Raw genomic sequence first — 19479 nt, 5'->3', positions numbered from 1 at the left:
CAAGATGTAACAGAGTTAAGTTTGCAAGTTGTCGAGTGGGCGCGCCGTTTAATGGAGGACTGCTTGGCAGCGAATGCAACGACAACCACTTGTCGTCGGGCCAATCTAATTCTCCTACTGGTCGTACTCAACAGCAAATAGCAGGTAATATAGACCAGCACTCCACTTCCGTAACAGCAGGGATGCGACATTGTGAGGCGGCAGTTTGTTATGCGTAGGTGAGATTGCAACGACCACAACGAGGTAGATTTAAATACAACGTAGACGATTTGTTCTCCAACCAGGAAAATAGAACAAGTAATGGGATGTGTTTGCAAGGTGAGGAAGGAGTATTCATGCTCGTCAAGACTGATTTTCTCTGTTGTACCTTGTTGACGTGGACGATGCACTTGGGTTGTATCATGCAATTCAGCGGGTCATCGATATGTACTTACAGCTTTTACTTCGAGCTTGACTCAAAACTTGCACTAAATGCCTTCAACAATAATCAAGAAGGTGTTACATAATTTAGATACGTTATATTAGTTTGTAATCGTAGTTTTCCTTCTTGTTCACAAACTTCTGTGTTGAGTTTAGTTGGAGACAAAGAAATGAGGTCAGAAAAATTAAGGTAATTTTTTTGAATTGTTAAAAACTTTTAGCATCCTACAATGATGAAGTTGCAAAAGTTGTGTTGAAAAATGCTCTAGAAAATTGCAAATATACTTAACATCAAATTCAAAAAGAGCTCTTGTAAATTCTTTCTAGTAGGGTGAGAAAATATATTCGTGAAGAAATTGGTGATTCTAAATTTTGCATCGTTGTTGATGAAACTCATGATGAGTCAAAAAAGGAACAAATGGCTCGTGTTAAGATTTGTTGATAAAGCTGGTTTTATACAGGGAGAGATTTTTTGATGTGGTACGTGTTAATGACACTGCTTCCTTAACACTTAAGGACGCTATATGTGGTCGATATAACCTTGATGTTTCTAACATTCGTGGTATGACGATGCTAGCAATATGAGAGGAGAATGAAATGGTTTACAAACACTTTTTATGAAAGATTGTCATTATACTTACTATGTCCACTATTTTGCTCATCGGTTGCAACCTGCCTTAGTTACTGCATCAAGAGAAGTTACATCAATTCTTTGAGAAGCTGGTTTTTGTTGTCAATGTTGTTGGTTCTTCTACTAAGCGCCATGATGAGTTACAAGCTGCCCAATCAAAAGAAATCGCAAATTTATTAGAGACTGGGGAATTGTAACTGGTAAAGGTAAAAACCAAGTTGGTACCGTGAAAAGAGTTGGAGATACTCGTTGTGGATCACATTTCAACTCTATTTGTAGCTTGATAAGTATGTATGAAGCAACTTTGTACATTTTAAAATACATTGCAAAATATGTAAACAAAATTTGCCCAACGTGTGAATGCTGATAGTTCTTACAATTACTTGAAGTCTTTTGATATTATATTTATCTTGCATTCGATGAAAGAAATTACGGGGACAACAGATTTGTTTTGTCAAGCCTTACAAAAACAATCTCAGGATGTTGTTAATGCTGTGCTTTTGGTTCGTTCAACAAAAGCTCTTATTCAAAATTTGAGAGAAAATGGTTGGGATAAGTTGTTTGCCAAAGTGGTGTCTTTTTGTGAAAAGTATGATATTGAGATTTCTGACCTCAATGATTGTCATTATTCAACAAGATTTAGATGTTCTCGCCTTGAAGAGAATCAGACAACAATATAACATTATTTTACAGTTGATATTTTTTTACTACCATTAACAAACAATTACAAGAGTTGAATAGCATATTTAGTGAGCAAGCAATGAATTTGTTGACTCTAAGTTATGCTTGTTTCCTGAGGATAGAGATAAAGCTTTTGACATTGACACAACATGTACTCTTGTTGCAAAATATTATCCCATGGATTTTAGTGATCAAGAGAAGATTACTTTACCATTTCATCTTCGACATTCCCTTTTTGATGCTCGCCAATCATCAACTTTGAATAATTTATCAACTATTCAAGAATTATGCTCATGTTTGGTTGTCAATGGACAACCCAAAAAATACTTGTTGCTTGATAGGTTGTTTCTACGGCCACAACGGAAAGATCTTTTTCAGCAACAAGAATTATCAAGTCTAAGTTGAGAAACAAGATGAGACCTGAGTTTCTCACAAATAACATGTCAATTTATGTTGAAAGGAAAATTAGTGCATGTATTAGTTTCGAGACTATTATTGATGATTTCAAGTCACTCAGAAAGCATAAAATGTCACTTTAAGTATTTAATGATCGACTTTATATATTATGTATGCGTTTGGCAACATGTTTTCAAATGCAATTTCCAGATTTGTTGTGTTGTTTGGGTGAATGAAAAGTGCGTCCAGAAAACTCGGTTTTGATCTCAAAATGACAGTTGTGTTGAAGCTGGTATTCCTAGCTTATGCATTTCACATAATCGATTATGCAACAAATAAACTTTATTTTCCAGCTTTGCCTCTTTGATTGCCATTTGCAGTTATGTATGTCCCTGTTTCATGTTTCAAGTTGCAGCCGTAATGTTCTTTAGGTTAGAGATGAAGCATTGGGCTCTTTTAGAAAACCCTGCCCATTAATTTAAGGGCTTAATTGCACTTTTGGACCCCTATCTTTCCAAAAGTTGCGGTTATGGACCCCTAACTAATTTAAATACAAAACAGCCCCCTATGTTTTGATTCTTTAGCAGTTTTGGACCCCCAAGGCAAAAAATAATAAAAAAATTTGACACGTGGCACCTCACTTAGGGTACCACGTCAGCGTTGACCGAGTCAACAATGGACTGGGGGTCCAAAACTGCTAAAGAATCAAAACATAAGGGGCTGTTTTGTATTTAAATTAGTTAGGGGTCAATAACCGCAACTTTTGGAAAGATAGGGGTCCAAAAGTGCAATTAAGCCTAATTTAAGTGACCAAACTGAATATATTTTTTTTAGTGTTTGGATATGATTTTGAAACCACATCACGTTAAAATACCACTTCCCAATACACTGTAGTCCTCAAAATTATGAAGTTGGGGTTTTGAAACTTTAGTGTTGGCTGTGATTTGCTGCCGTGCTTTTCTCAATTCTACCGAGCTACCAAACAGACCATTATTCAAAGAATAATGTTTTACTTTAAATCGTGTTCTTATGCAACCCTTTTATTCTTATATTGTATTATTTTTTGTTACATTATTCTTATATATTGTATTAGAAATAAAAAGCTCAATTGATCAAAAGAATATTAAAAATTTAAAATAACTCTTATGAATAAATATTATTTTCAAATGAATTTGTGAATCAATAAAAACATCAAGAATGAGATATTTTGTTTTAAATATAATTAAAAGGATAATTTGGTCATTACACATTCAAAATCAATTTTTATTCAAACTATCCAAACAACATAACTCTTAAGAACCATTTTTAAGTGTGTGTATTCAAACATAAATCAATTCACATCAAACTCACTTTTAGTGTATGTTTGTTTTGGTTTTTTTCCAACAAGAAGCAATTCTACACGACCTCAATAGTGAAAATTGAGTTTTCAATCATGTTTGGTTTGACTTTTCAAAATTGCTTCTATCCTCCAAAAACAATTATGGTTGAATCTACAATTCCTAACTTTTGGGTAAACTAGAATCAATTCTCCATTAAATTTTATATTTTGATTATTACAAATTATTATTTTCCTTTATTACCCTTTATCAATTCTCCATTAAATTTTATATTTTGATTATTATAAATTATTATTTTCCTTTATTACCCTTTATCAATTCTCCTCTTTGCTTTGTAATTAATTTGATGAACCAAATTTATTCAAAAAAATTAATGGATCAAATTAGCCCTCGAAAAATATTTATGGTAATGAGTTACCAAATTTTAGATTTTCCTTTACGGTGTTTCCGTTCAGATTTAGTGTATTTTTTCTTTTACGCTATATTTTTTCATTTTTGTGAACTAACTTTAGTATTATTTAACTTAAATATAAAATATATGAAAAAATATTTTGTAAAAAAATTGGTTTAATGATCGTATTAATATTTTCTAAATTAATATATAGAAAATTTATTTATTTAAATTAAATAATATATCTACATTTTGCATTGATCTACATATACATTCAACTATGTTCATTTGTTTGTATTTAACTATGTCCTTTTTAGTAATTATACATTCAAAAGCAATTTTGATCAAAACTATCCAAAACAACATTTAGTTTGTTTAATCAATTCTGCATCCTTGTATTCTAACATAAATAAATTCTCTTAAAATCAATTCCGTGGAAACCAATTCTATCAAAAGCTGAACCAAATACACGCCATGTAGTTTAAAGGTTTAATAGCAGTTTTCGTCCCTAACTTTCACGAAGTTGCAATTTTGGCAACTGCCACATATACAAAACTTAGTAGGCGGTATTATTAAACCTAGTTTAAATTTTGAAATTTTAAAAAAACCCACTTCATAATCAATCATGCCCGCACCACTTGCACTGAATACCAAAAAAATATTCGCGCCCCACTTCCCAGCACGTGCACCATCTCTGTCTTTCTTCTTCCCCATTCCAGCACGCGCGTTAATTTTCTTCTCTTTCTCTCTCTGATACTTTTCAATATTCTTTCTTTACCATTTCCACCAATTCACTCACTACATTTTCTTCTACACTCCATAGAAAAATCTCCTTCGCTCCACACACACACACACACACACACACACACACACCATAACTGCCATGTAACCCTATCCACCCAAATGCACCCATACAACCGTCTTCCATCATCATCCAACACCAACACCCCCTCACCACCACCCTCCCCACTCCGCTCCCCTCGTCTCCGCCACACCCGCTCCAAAACCGCTCCTAAACCCTCTCCCCGAACCATCCCCCAACGACTCTCTTACCTCTTCCTCTCCGGTCTCCTCCGCCGTCAAGGCATCTTTCTCTTCGCTCCTCTCCTCTACATCTCCTGTGTGCTTCTCTACTTCAGTTCGTTCTCCTTCGACGTTGTTCCGTTCATTAATCACCGTTCCGCTCCTGGCTCTGTTTATCGTAGTCCTCAACTCTACGCTAAACTGAAATTCGAAATGGATGAAGATAATTCTTCAGTTGACGCGGTTCGTCTTTCATTTCATTTCTCTTCAATTTTCATTTTGTTTATTTTTTCATGATTTTTTGTTTTCATTATTGATATTACTAGTGAAGAAAATGGTGGAAATTTGAAGTGTGAAATTTTGTAATGTATTGTTAGGAGAAGAGTTTTATTAAGGTAGATAAAAGATTGATGGATAGATTCTTGGTTTCTTGTGAAATTTGAATATTGAGGATTTTGTGAATGGGATCTCAATTTAGGCTAAGTGTATGTTTGGTTCTGTGGTGATAATAATTGATTTTGAGTTAATGGGATCTCAAATGTGGATACATTCACGTAAAAGCTATGTAATACAGATTCCACTTTTGATTTTATTGTGGATACATTCACGTAAAAGTGACTTGAACTATAAATTTGTGTGTAAAAATCAATTTTAGAATCAAAAGCTACAAATCCTAGCTTCAAGTAGAATCGATTCTACTCGAAAGCAATGAAACATGTCTGAATCAATTCTACACCTCCACATGAGTGTGTTGGAAATTGTGGATTGTGGAAAATAGCGACTTGTTCAAATTTTGCTACATAACAGTGCTATTGTGCTACTATAGCTGCTATTTGATAAGATTTTGTACTAGATAGTGTATCGTGGAGCAGTAGCGATTTGTTCAAATTCCACTATATGGCTTTACTAGCCTTTCTGTTTCACATGTCAACTAGTAGTTGTGTAAGCTATGTTAATTTTTTTGGGTTCATTCTCTGGTTTTAGGTCGAGTTCTGACTTTGCTAATGGAACTGAAGCTTTTAAGCTGTGTAATAAATTTCACTTGTCAACCTTTTTGACGGGAGTGAATCTATTATTGTGGTGTAAAGTAGAAGAAAAATGATTCCAGTTGCTCTCTTGTGTGTGTGTGTGTGTGTGTGTGTGTGTTATCATATCTAGTTGAAAAACATTTCTTGTAACCCTCCTTGTATTAAGCTATAAGTTATTTAAGTAAACTTGGGGCTTGTTAGTTGTTATTTGAGAAAACTTGTTTGCGTGTTCATTGGCCTGTTATTTGGAGATGTAGCAGGAAGTAAAGTTGTTGGCCACATTGATGAATAGAAGTGTCTAGTGCCTTATTATTTTTATGATTACAAGGGAGGTCTTAAATCTTAAGGTTTGGAGTTTCTATAGAAAAGATATATAGGGAGTTTGAGACTTATTGGACACCAAACATATGAAGTGATTAGTAAGGAAGTTGGATGCCGTTAGAATACAAACCACTGGCAGAAACATCAAGGTTCTTGACAGCTGTTTATTGCTGTATACTGTCAATCCTGTGAATTACCTATAGTTACTGACTTCTGGCACCTTGTTGTCGTCAAATGTCAGTGCTGTTAGCAAGCTTCAGTTTATTACTGATAGATCGGGATTGGGGATTCTGTTAGAATCTGTCATGAGCAAGGAAGCCACAATCGAGATCTTACGTATGATTGGAAATGATAGTGATGATTGCACATCGCGACCTCGTAACACGGATCGTAAGATCGTATGGAATTTATAATATCCATGTGTTTGTGCATATAAAATAGCATAAATAAGGAAAAGATGGGGAAAAGCATGGTGACTTCCATACTTCACTGGAAATAATACAGAAAAGCTTTCCATATTATAGATAATAAAATAAATCACTTCAGATCTTCGTGAGTTTGCACCTTTTTTCCTAGGGTCCCAATTCTCTTTCAAGTGAATATCTAGTCTTTCTCTCACCCTTTCCGACTATTAATACACTATATAGCCTACCTCTCTAAATATCTCAGTCCCAGCTAGTTGTGAGTTCTGACTAACTAACTCTAACTTTGTCAATCAATAGACCTAATACAAATATTAATATAATGTTCGCCCATGTATAATTTCAAAAGGTTCTGGACTTCTGAACCTAAAATTATGGGCTGTACTATTTTCAGCACATGTAAGGATCATCATTTGAATCTTTCATACCATGATTCTTGTTGTATATCATCAATTGCTATGTATGATTTTTTGCTATGGCCATGCATATTTTCCTACTTCAGTTTATTTAAATTATACTGCTTTTTAAATTTTTTAAAATCTTTTAATTTTTTCTGAAGTAATTCACTGATCTTCATACCATCTACTTCCAGTTTGTTTTTCTGGTAACTTGATCAAAAGCAATCAAATTCCTTTCAGATATCAACAATATGGAAGAGTCCATATAAAGGTCGTGAATGGAAACCATGCGTTCACACATCTTCAGAAGGTATAATTTGATTATTGTTGATGCACAGTATGGTCAAAACTTCTTTTTTGCTCTTTCTTTCTTGTTAGGCTTATTTGAGTTGTTTGATATAATTGTAGCATAAAAAAAAAAGTTGTTTGATATCACTGATTTAGTTTTATAGATCAATGCAAGAATATGAGAACTAATTTTGAGCCTGTGCCATAATAACACATACCAGATGAAATTGCCTTGCATAGCCTACAAACGCGTAGCATGGCACTGGCATTGGCATTAATTCTATTAAGCACATTCATCCAAATAAAAGAGCCAACCTTACAGGGGGCTTTGGTTTTCAAAGGGATATATGGTTTTCCCCAATCACCCTGGTAGTATCACAGAGAGTAAGTTCTTTAATATTGACTTGACTACTTGAGGGAAAATGAACAAAGTCAAGGACATCCAAAAGAACCTTAAATATAGAGTATTCTCTGTCATTTATGTTAGGAACCCAAGAATTCCTAAGGAAGAACTCTTTTATTAAGAAAATAGGAAAGAATAGGAGATAAATCTCTACTCCAAGGGTTTCCCCTTCACAATGTTCAACAATCATCAACTCTCCATTGTATTCTCCTATTTATACGAATAGCCCTATAAGGCTATAACAACCTGAACTAATTAACTAACTTCTACATCAACTGTTAACCACTTTAACTACACTAATTAACCATTATTCTATATCCTAACTAGTGTATTGGAAGCCATACTCATATTGATGAAATGAAAGTACTGAATTACTGGTTAACTTATGACGTGGGTTTTTCTTATTGCAACACCTTGCATTTATCTTATTGCAGTATATTGCTTATTTTTATATGTGGGAAATTGTGTTTGAACTTCTGACAGTTTCCCGTATTCTATTAAATGTAAATTTTTTATGAATCCCACAGGCCTTCCTGAATCAAATGGATACATTTATGTAGAGGCCAATGGTGGCTTAAATCAGCAAAGGATATCGGTTAGAGTTTTCTATACATCTGTTCGTTTTGTTTGTTCCATGTTTGCTTAATTTAGCACTATTTTCGACACATTTACTTAATGAATGTGGTGCTTTATAGATATGCAATGCTGTTGCGGTGGCTGGCTATCTTAATGCTACTCTCGTGATCCCTAATTTTCATTATCATAGCATATGGAAAGATCCTAGGTATGCTTGTTTTTCTATCTTTTAATTTGATTTTTCAGAAAAAGAGAAGTGTAGTAATTTATGTTGGCATTGCATCCAGTATCTTCAGTTTCGCAGTCACTCCATGATCCACTATTGGATTGGGTGCTCTGCACTAATAACTTTATGGTTCTTATAAAATTACTGTTATTGACGAGTTTATTGGTAGATATCCCAATGATGATCAAGGTGTTAAAGACTAAATTGTTTCATAATGTTGCAATATTCCAGCAAGTTCAGCGACATTTACGATGAAGAATATTTTGTCAATACCTTGAAAAATGATGTACAGATGGTTGAAAAGATACCTGAGCACCTGATGGAAAGATTTGGCAGCAACATGACAAATGTTTTCAATTTCAGGATCAAGGCAATGTCATCCATTCAGTATTACAGAGATGTGGTACTCCCAAAGTTATTTGAAGAACAGTGAGTTATGATCTTTGTTGTATGAAACTATTGATTGATCTCTAATGGTTATACAGTTTAGAGTGATTGATATTAGTTTGTAGCCTTTCACTATATAACGGTGATTTAGCTTCAATGAAATAGCTTTAATTACATATTTGGTCCCTTAAAATAGATTTTGCTGAGGCCCCCCCGCAAGTGGAAGGTGGGATTAGATCCCTCGGATTAGTCGGTTCTTGAGCCGGATACCGAGTTTAAAAATAATGGATTTTGCTAAGTGGTAACCTTCATAGTGTTGTTGGTGCCTTTTACTGCTGCTGCACTAAGTGTGTATGTGAGTTGGTTTTTGGAGGACTAAGTCTATATTTTGATATATATTTGATATTTTAAAAAAATTAAAACAACAACACGATATTATACGTTCATGTATCATATTGTTTCAATTTTTTTAAAATATCAAATCAAATCAAATACATATTAAAATATAGGCTTAGCCCTCCAAAATCCAACTCGCAAACACACACCCTAAGAGCCTGGTGTTTATTTGCAAATTATTTGTTACATTACATTCTAATTTTTTTAAGGTTCAATTTATTTTTTATTTTTTATATTCCAATGTCAAATTGATGCTTATTTTAACTATATCCTTATTTGGAGAGAATCTAGAAGATTGTAATGTAATTAACGATATATTAGAGAATAAAGTAGCGGAAAATTTTATTTTAAATACTACCAAGTAACGACTTTTTAATCTATGTGCCTCAACCTTAAGCATCAAGAGCTATGGAACGGAGGGCTTAATGTTTAACTTATCAATTCAATAATTATTGTTGCATTTTTGTCCTGCAGGAGATAGAATACAATATAACATTTCACGTAACTTGGTTGGCTTCATATATTTTATGGAACACAGCTTGTACACAAATACATTTTGACATACACAGGCATCTTTGCTAATAATGTAATATCAATTGATAGTCATTTTATCAGCTGGTTATTGTACTATATTCATGTCTTGCCAATGCATGTGAAACTCAGACTAGTAATTGGTTTTCAGATGAATTTTTATGCTATATTGTTTGGTGATCTCATATGGTTGTAATTTGGCTAGAGGAAAACTATGTGTTTATTGTTTACAAATTTCCCTATTCAATCATGCAGGGTTATAAGGATCTCACCTTTTGCAAATAGATTGTCATATGATGCTCCTCCTGCTGTCCAGCGTCTCAGATGCTTAGCAAATTACGAGGCTTTACGATTTTCAAGTCCCATATTGACCCTGGCTGAATCTTTGATTGCAAGAATGAGGAAGCAAAGCATAAAGAATGGTGGTAAATATGTCTCCATTCATCTTCGTTTTGAAGAGGTTGGTTTGATCAGATATGAATGTGTTCTGAAGGTGAAGGCTGACATTATATATTGATCTTTGCTGCATATCTTTCTACTTGCTTCCCATGCGCAGGATATGGTTGCTTTCTCTTGTTGTGTTTTTGATGGTGGGAAAGAGGAGAGAGATGACATGATTGCAGCAAGAGAAAGAGGTTGGAAAGGGAAATTTACAAAACGTGGACGAGTTATACGTCCAGGAGCAATCAGGATCGATGGGAAGTGTCCCCTTACTCCATTAGAGGTATTATCTTCTCAAATCTCCAGTTATCTTGGGTGTGGAAGGAGGAAATGGAATACCCAGACTATTAAAATTGTATATGATGCGAAAGATTGGTGGGTATTATATACAACAACACAAAAGCACCAATCCTAAATTGTTTGTACTAATACTAGGCTCTTAATCCCAATAAAATAAGGAAATAAACCATGATAGTAAAGAAATATGGAAACTAAATCGAAGAGATAATCTTGGTACTCTCAACATATTTTATGAAAGAATATTGATGTGGTGATATATTTATCAGATATTCTAACAAAGAGGAAGACAATTTAAAGGAATAATTTTTATACGTTGTTAATATAGCTTGGAGCTTAAAATTTTTCCTGGAAAGTACTCTTTTGCTTTTGTTGAGAGTCCCACATTGGTGTGATATGATCTGGAAAAAATGTTTATGAATGGAAGGCATCTCTCACCTTACAAGTCGATTTTGTAGAGTTGTTAGGTCTATCATAGATCCATTTAAAGTCAAACTTGGATGTGTCATGGCTTGAAAAAGTGTTTATAATTGGGGGATATCCCTCACCTTACAAGTCGGTTTTGTGGGTCAAACCCAAATTCTAAGAGCTTCAAGACTTTTTTGTCGGCTCCTCATTTTTTAAACGGCAAGTATTATAACTTTATACTAGTTTCTTTGTTTATATTATGGTAAATGCTTTTCTATATCTCTTTAGGTTGGCCTTATGCTTAGGGGAATGGGTTTTACAAAGAACACCTCCATCTATTTGGCATCTGGAAAAATATATAATGGCGAGAAAACAATGGCCCCTCTAAGGGAAATGTTTCCTAATTTACATACCAAGGAGACTTTAGCATCTGAGGAGGAACTTGCCCCATTTAAGGTATGTAGTAGTATTCTATCCCACTCATGCTCTCGTAAGATTAAATACTGTAATGTTGACTTGAGTTGCTTCTAGAATTATTCTTCCAGGATGGCTGCCATAGACTATACTGTTTGTCTTCATAGCGAGGTGTTTGTCACAACTCAGGGTGGTAACTTCCCTCATTTTCTACTGGGCCACCGGAGATACTTGTATGGTGGACACTCTAAGACAATCAAGCCTGATAAGCGGAAGTTGGCATTACTCTTCGATAGTACCAACATTGGGTATGTATTGTCTGTACTGTAGTGTATATTTCTTTCAGTTCAAGACCATTGTGATAATTGAGACATGAATACAAATAAAAGCAAAAATACCCAGGCGATTAATTTTTTGGGGAGAAGATATGATTGAGATTATTATTATTATTGTTGATTGTGCGGGATGAAACTCACTTGAAAACATGGTTTATAAAATTAATGCAATTTGTAGCATTCCTTTTTATAAAAAGATGATCCTTGTTGTTTTAGCACTATGCATTTAGGATTTTATCTTATTATTTGTACATAGTATCTGACTCTAATTTGATTACTTTATAGATGGAAAAGTCTTAAGCACCAATTGCTGAGCATGAGGTCACACAGTGATTCCAAGGGTGTTGAGCTCAAAAGGCCTAATGACTCCACATATAGCTTTCCATGTCCAGATTGCATGTGCCATGCAAATTGAACTAACGATTCGAGATCTTCACCAGCAAGTTGATCTACTGACAGAGTTTTATGGGTGTTTCTGTTTTACTAACATGACTATTTCATTTTTTTCCCTTTCGATCTGATAAAGGGCACATAACCCTAATTTTGGAGGTCAACAAGATTTTGTTCGAGGTTTCATTGTTCTGATTATTTCTTGTGACTGGATTTCAAGGAATTGGCATCGTTTTTTCACATGATGCAAGTTGAGAACAGAGTAAAAATTGTGCAATTGCAGGATTCTCTCTCACAGAACGTTGACTGAGCTTTGTTTAATATATTGAGTTAGCAGCTAATGTGTTGAACAAACTATGAAAAGACGAACTAACATTCTATCATACCCTGCCTGTACATTACCTGATGGTTGTCATCCGAATCTCCTTGGGTTTAAGGCTGACAGATTGTTGTGTACATTAACAAATTCAACTTCTGCATTGAAGCTTTGTATTTTCATTTTTGTTTTCCCTTGTATTGAGGGGCCCATTTTTTGTTGTATGTCTATATTTGAGTACATTTGTTATTCTTTTACGTTGGTACTCCATTGTTTTAATGAGGATACCAGTGAATGTAATTACTTCCATGAATGACCAGCAATTGTAAAATATCTAAACAGATATTTTCTTAGTGTTTTCGAGTTGAGTTGTGACTGCAGATAATACATAGATACAGAATGTTTACATATGCAGAGTTTTGCAAATCTTGTATATAAGGTTTACTTCCACACAATGTGTAGGAATTCCTGTGTGTGTGAGAGGAAGCAGGCTGATTGTTTAGCAATATTTGGTTTGAACAAGGGTCAATATTCAAGAATTAGCCAAGACTTATAGATTTATAAAGTAATGCAAAACTTTTCTGGACTATGGTAAACTACATGAGAAGCTCATCCACCTTAGCATTTGCCTATTGCTGTGTTATTTCAGTCCTAATATCAATTTGAAGGAAGAAAGAGAACGAAACTAAAGATAAAGCAACACATATTTCACAATTTCAAGTCAATCTAACTCGTGAATCACATCTAAATCTTGTGCTAGATGTCCCGTAGTTGCAATTGCACTATTTTTCCTAGGCCGTCTAGATTGAGAAGCAAAGGGATTTGGAGGTATTGGAGTTTTGTCTTCATCTCCCTCCAACATTTGAACCACCATTTGCATTGATGGTCGATCCATAGCATGCCACTGAATGCACCAAAGTCCCACGATGGCCATTTTTCTTGCAATTTTTTCATCCCCTTCATCATCAACATGAATTCTCATTTCCTCTTCATCATCTATAAGATTATAAATCCACTCCGGATAGTAAACATGACTACTGTTTTCCTCTAAATCCTCTGTGATCTTCTTCCCTCCTATCGTTTCAAGCAACATCATTCCATAACTATAAACATCCGATTTGAAAGACACGTTTCCAAAGTTCCTTGAAAAAACTTCTGGAGCAATGTAGCCCAAAGTTCCTCTAGCCGCGGTCATTGACACTATGCTCTGATCCCTTGAACATAATTTAGCTAGACCAAAATCACATATTTTTGGAATAAAGTTGTGGTCAAGTAACACATTTTGTGGCTTGATATCAAAATGGAGGATGCGTTGATCACAACCTTGATGAAGATATTCAATTCCTTTAGCTATTCCTAAAGCAATTTCGTGCAACTTTTTCCAGCCAAGGAAGTTTTTCTTGTTGTCCGGTGAATTTATGAACTTTTGTAGAGAACCATTTGGCAAAAACTCATAAATAAGAGCTCTTTTAAAGCCATCGGCGCAAAAACCGATCAAACGAACAATATTAACATGGTGTATTCTACCCATTGTACCCACTTCATTTAGGAAGTCTTGGCCATTTCCCTGAGAAACATTTAGTATCTTCACAGCAACACTAAATTCTTTTGAAATGCTTCCTTTATAAACAGTTCCATAGGCTCCTTGTCCTAACATATCCCCGAAATTATTTGTGATTCTCTTAATTTCTACATAAGAGTATCTGGTTGGCTTAAGAGCTCTATAGTCTTCTAAAAACTTTTCTATAATTGCTTGTTTTTCTTTCCTTAGTATGTAAGAGTCATAAATATGGAAGACTCCACCAATCAACAAGATGAAAAACAACGATCCTAAAATTGATCCTGCATTTATGAAAGCTAATTTAAGAAAAACGATAATTTTCTTACAAGTTATAATTAAAAGAAAGCAAATTTAAACTTAAAAGCTGACCTGTGTTTACTAGAGCCTTTGATGAACCTGCAAAATCATACTAGCTAACATTAGCTTATGTTATTGATTGATTGTAAAAGATACTAATGATTAGATTAATCTAATGATTGAGATTCTGCCAAAGAGCTTGAAGAAGTTGTAGAACATCCAAGTGAAACTATTTTGTATAGCTTCTATATTAAAAATCCGTAAGCTTGATTCAATAGAAAAGATCTACGAGTATAGTTTAATTAGCCTTTTCAAGTTTGAAGATTGCATTTATTATTGAATTGAACAAAGAATAGAGTTACCTTTCTTGTTTTTTGGGACACAATCTACTTCCTTGTTGTCACTGTTACTAGTAGTATTTTTCCAACCACATATTTTTCCTTTTGATTCACAGTGTTTACAATTAGGCTCAGACCACGTCAAACGAAGAGAATCAGAAGGTTTGAATGAAACATTAAACATTTTGGTGCAAAACGAAAGAGGAAGGTCTTCAATATTTGTACTAGAAGGGATAGCATATATTTGAGAGGTGGAAGTTCTTAGACACGAAACCGAATAGGAATCCATCCAATCTCTATTCAAAAGCGAACAATTGAAAAAGTGATGGTCGACAAAATCATCGTAGTCATGTTTCAAGTAGTTGAAATGAGATTCTGAAAGATTGAGGTTGTGGATATGTTTGTAAAGACAACTTTGTGGGTCAAATAGTTCAATGGTTTGGTGTTTGTAGTCAATGTTCTTAACATTGAGTTTCACTTTGTAAGGAAGTTCAATCATAGTTTCATTATTTGATGAACAAAATAACTCAAAATCTGGATAGCCATGCAAAGATGGATTTGGATTTTGGTTTTTGATATGGAAAGGGAATTTGATAACTTGATTTCCACATGTTAAATCTTGTGGATAGTTAACCAAATCTGTTGTTCCATGTGCAAACTCCACCACCAACGTATTAAGGTAACATACGAGCAACAATAATCCCATAACATGATAATAAGTGTTCATGATATTGATTCTTGAGCAATAGTACCGTCTAAGATTGTGTTTATAGAAATTTTTCAAACTCACTGTGACTATAGTCTATAACAGCTTCCAAATAATTTCCTCTCATCATATGGAACTGTTTGTTGTGGGCCATGCTAACAATATTCATATAATTCGCGTTACGCGGCATGTGAGGAATTCGATACGCATGAGGGGATTGAGGTTCAGTACTCGTCAGTTAGTAGTATCAGTTCTATCTAATTAAATATAGTAAGCTATAAATAAATTTATTAAAAAAAATATTTTTTTATCGAATGTGAGTTTTTTCAACTCCACTATGGTACTTAAAATATTTTAATATTTAATTAGTTAAATTAATTCATAGTGGAAAAAGTGGCAGGGATAGTCGGTTGTAACAAAACTAGGGCAAACTTTTTTTATCCATGTTATTTTGTAAGGGACATTCTCTTTCTCCAAGCTTTAAAGAGATTTTATCCAAAATTTATTTGCGTCACGGAAGGTTTTCCTTTATCTTTTATCTCCTACTCAACTTCATCTTCCTCTTTCACCAATCTCCATTAATCAATTTCAAAGAATTATAAGGGGAATTTATGCAAATCAATTGGCAAAAGTACCATGAACCAATGCACAAAAGTACTAATTTACGGTTTGCAACATGTCAAGAGAATTATGTGACTATGATTCAAATATCAAAAAGTCGTGTACATCACTTTTCAACAACCTATTTTCATATTCATTTCCTTAACAAGTGTACCAACGTCGACTCGTTAATGTTTCACTTACTTGTTTTAGTCAGAATTTGAAAACTTGTAATTAATTAGTTAATTGTTAATCCAAGTTGTCGTCATGCTGCGAGTCTTCGCATTTTGTCATTCCTAAAATTTGTTTGATTGATTTAAAACGTGAGAGTGTTATTTATAAACTATCTCAACATTATGAACCTTCGTTGTTATATATAATACTATATATAGTGCGAACCCACTTCCCACCGTAATTTTTTTTAGAGTAGTGATATTTTAACAACCATTTTGGTACAACCTTCGATTTGTTGTTCTCTCTTCTCATTTGTCAAAAACAATGAAGAGAGAAAAAGGAAGAGAGAGAATAAAAACATAATGTGAGTATGAAAGAGAAAGTTGTACAAAAATTATACCAAAATGGTTGTATAAATATCATTTCTCTTTATTGTACAAAATACTAAAGCAAAGTACAAAACTCGCTTTGTAAAGCAAGTGTAAAAATTAACCAAAAACAAAATGTAAGTGTAAAACTTTTTTTAAGGAAAAAAGCAAGTGTAAACCTGGCTCCCACTTCCACCAACTCATGCTTTTGAGTGTTCCACCCAAACGTGTTTCTCAAATTTATTCACGTGCAAAACGAAAAGCTACATATATTCCAAACCGCGTAGCCATTTTTGTTAGTTGCTAACTAGGGAAAAAAAAACAACCTTCTTCACGGAGACATGGCTACTACTATAAAAAAAATAAAAATCAGTCCCAGCAAAATTTTGTATATAATTAACTTTGAATAAACTTCTAATCTTAATTTTATAGATATGATGTTCATTATACAAATAAAAAAATCAATTTGTTATGACATAAATATAGAAAAAACGGTTTATTCTCCTCTCTTATATCATAAATATTGGAAACCAACTTTAAGAAATGCTAGCATGTGTCAAAAGAGTATATGTTAAAGATCTCGATGTAGAAATTTTGACAATTTATTTATCGAAAAGTTTATTTTTGAAAGATTTACTTTTCAAAGAGTTGAAACTTATTATTATTTTTTTTTTATGATCAAATTTGAATATTGGATCTTGCATATATTATACATTACTCCTTTAAATTAAGTTAAGCTCACGAGGACATGAAATCCTTAATTTACACCCTTATAAATATGTTAGCATGACTCAACAACTTTTGTGTAGATATTTTGACAATATTTATATATGTTATAACAACAAACTAACTTAACAAGAAAAACACAATTTGTTCAATCAAAAAATATGGCAGCAATTAAAATTTAAAGCAACTCTAAAACTCAAAATCACTAATTGGCAGCAAATAAAAAAAAAGAGGTGTGTTATTTGAACAACCATTTGAGTAATAACCTTTGTGACAACCACTAATTTACAAATGAAAGTAGATAGTGACACGGACACTAACGTAATAAAGAGAGAAATTAAAAAATAATGTAAGTATGAGAGATAAAGTTATCACAGGTTGTCACAAAATGGTTGTCAAAATATCATTTCTCTAAAAAAAATATCCAGATCAAAAACCCTAGTATCCAAAAATCACAACTTAGCAGTAAATAAATGAATATATAAAGACGGGTATTGTAATTCACTAATCTTTCAAGACTGAGCAAGATAGCGTGGATCGTGGTTGATGCATAAGATTCTGTGAACAGAAAAATATTGTAAAGGAACACATTGATTTAGTGTGATTAAAGGTTTAATTTCATTAAAATAGATAAAAAAAATTAAAAACCCCTATAAAAAAAAATTCAAAGGTTTTAAAACATAATCCTCAAATGACTGAACACATTGATCAAACGAATCGAATATGCCAATCTCTTGTCAAAAACACAGTTGGATGAGAAAACACCGCCGTAAGAGGTTGGAAAGAGGTGGAGATGCGATGGGTGAAAAAAGAGGGTTTTCTTGTTATTGAAATATAAGAAGATAAAAAAAAGGGAAATGGAAAAAAATAATAATGAAATCAAATGAAAATTAAGTGCGCCGCCCAAGAAAAACAAGCGGGAGAGGGAAAAAAGGGAAAAAATCACTCTAATTTAGCAAGGGTTCTAAACTGCTGCAGATCATAACGAGCAGCTATCACTTTGGAAAATGAGCGCGTCATCATTAATTCGATTTGCGGGGGTTTTGTAAAACCTCCCTCAAATAACCCCTACAATTAAACACGTTTTTTTTTTGTAACGGAACAAGGCATCACCCTATGGGAAAACCTTGCCAGTCATGATCTTCCACTCCAAAAGACGATGAAAGAGGTCTTCGGAGTCCTTTCACAAGGAGAATTCAAGAAACTCATATTTCAATAGGGTTGAAGAAACCTCCGCAGATGGATCCATATGACAAAACTACGAATCCAAACGAGCATATTAAGAACATAAAGACAATCCTCGAGTACCTCAATGTTCGAGGAGTGGTCAAATGTAGGATGTTCGCCACAACGCTACGAAAAAGAGAAATGACGTGGTACAAGAGCTTGAAAAGAGAGTCCATTGAATCATGGAAGGAACTATGCAAACAATTCACCACCCATTTCACTCCATCATGAAGAAAACCCCTTTTTTTTCTATTCTCTTTGTCTATTTGTGATGATGAAATGTCAACAAAAACGACTACCGATGTGACCTGGAACACATCTGTTTATTTATATAACCTAAATTAGGCTTAACTATTGGTATTTCTTTTTATAACTTATCATAAAAATAGAATTGCAATTTAGTCTCTACGCATTAAAGACCCAATCCTTATTAAATCCTCATAAGTAGAGCCAAATTTAATTGAGCTTAATTTAAGTGACGAATCCACAATACATAATTATTCATATATCTATATGTATACTATATAAAGAGAATACATGATTTTGAGTTGACTTTTCACTTTCAATTATAATCTTAAACAAATTTGTTATACTGTTGGTATCGTATCCATAATTTTAATCAAAATCAAAATAATTTTAATCAAAATCTTATAAAAAAAAGACTATTTGTCCTAATTAACATGCTTTATCGCAATTGTAACAAAAAAAAAAATGCTTTATCGCAATAAGAATAGCTGGCAGACAGACAGACAAAGAGTGCTCGACACCAGTAATGGCAATGTTGGATTAATGATCCAACAAAGAACCTTACATAATTTGAATTGATAAAGTCCGTAATTCCATAATTTTGGTTGTTTATCTCCTATCAAAATCTTTTAACAAATAAAATTTCTCAATATTCCCTCTTCTTCTTATGACATAAGAGCTTACGTCAAAACAAGTGCACATTTACTCGTTTGGTGATATCCCACTATATAGTATGTGGTGGTGCCTACTTTCCTATAAAGTTACTAAATAATTAAGGAA

The 19479-nt window shown here is 33.6% G+C and overlaps 2 protein-coding genes across 2 annotated transcripts; one reads left to right on the top strand and one right to left on the bottom strand.

Annotated features, from left to right (window-relative positions):
• The first annotated feature begins 4525 nt into the window (after window positions 1–4525).
• On the top strand, window positions 4526–12819 carry LOC11423606 (protein ESMERALDA 1). Its single transcript, XM_003589604.4, has 10 exons — window positions 4526–5122; window positions 7289–7358; window positions 8267–8334; window positions 8435–8523; window positions 8773–8970; window positions 10111–10315; window positions 10412–10579; window positions 11290–11457; window positions 11533–11723; window positions 12036–12819. Exons 1-10 carry the CDS (start codon window positions 4760–4762, stop codon window positions 12163–12165), a joined length of 1650 nt encoding a protein of 549 aa, XP_003589652.2. The 5' UTR covers window positions 4526–4759; the 3' UTR covers window positions 12166–12819.
• A 114-nt stretch (window positions 12820–12933) lies between these two features.
• LOC11423605 (rust resistance kinase Lr10) lies at window positions 12934–15482 on the bottom strand. Its single transcript, XM_003589603.4, has 3 exons — window positions 14677–15482; window positions 14387–14413; window positions 12934–14298 (listed from the first exon to the last, which is right to left on the bottom strand). The coding sequence occupies exons 1-3, from the start codon at window positions 15377–15379 to the stop codon at window positions 13178–13180; spliced, it is 1851 nt and encodes a 616-aa protein (XP_003589651.1). The 5' UTR covers window positions 15380–15482; the 3' UTR covers window positions 12934–13177.
• Window positions 15483–19479: the final 3997 nt, after the last annotated feature.

This window comes from Medicago truncatula, chromosome 1 (genome assembly GCF_003473485.1).
Source record: "Medicago truncatula cultivar Jemalong A17 chromosome 1, MtrunA17r5.0-ANR, whole genome shotgun sequence".
Taxonomy (NCBI): Eukaryota; Viridiplantae; Streptophyta; class Magnoliopsida; order Fabales; family Fabaceae; genus Medicago; species Medicago truncatula.
The sequence above is the reverse complement of the archived record's forward strand: the minus strand, read 5'-3'. Positions and strand labels throughout refer to the sequence as shown.

Coding starts and splice junctions, on each gene's coding strand:
- LOC11423605 (XM_003589603.4), bottom strand. CDS start 15,379: ATGAACACTTATTATCATGTTATGGGATTATTGTTGCTCGTATGTTAC. Junction 14,414..14,676: donor TGTCCCAAAAAACAAGAAAG/GTAACTCTATTC, acceptor ATGATTTTGCAG/GTTCATCAAAGGCTCTAGTA. Junction 14,299..14,386: donor AAAGGCTCTAGTAAACACAG/GTCAGCTTTTAA, acceptor TCATAAATGCAG/GATCAATTTTAGGATCGTTG.
- LOC11423606 (XM_003589604.4), top strand. CDS start 4,760: ATGCACCCATACAACCGTCTTCCATCATCATCCAACACCAACACCCCC. Junction 8,971..10,110: donor CCAAAGTTATTTGAAGAACA/GTGAGTTATGAT, acceptor TCAATCATGCAG/GGTTATAAGGATCTCACCTT. Junction 11,458..11,532: donor AGGAACTTGCCCCATTTAAG/GTATGTAGTAGT, acceptor AGTTGCTTCTAG/AATTATTCTTCCAGGATGGC.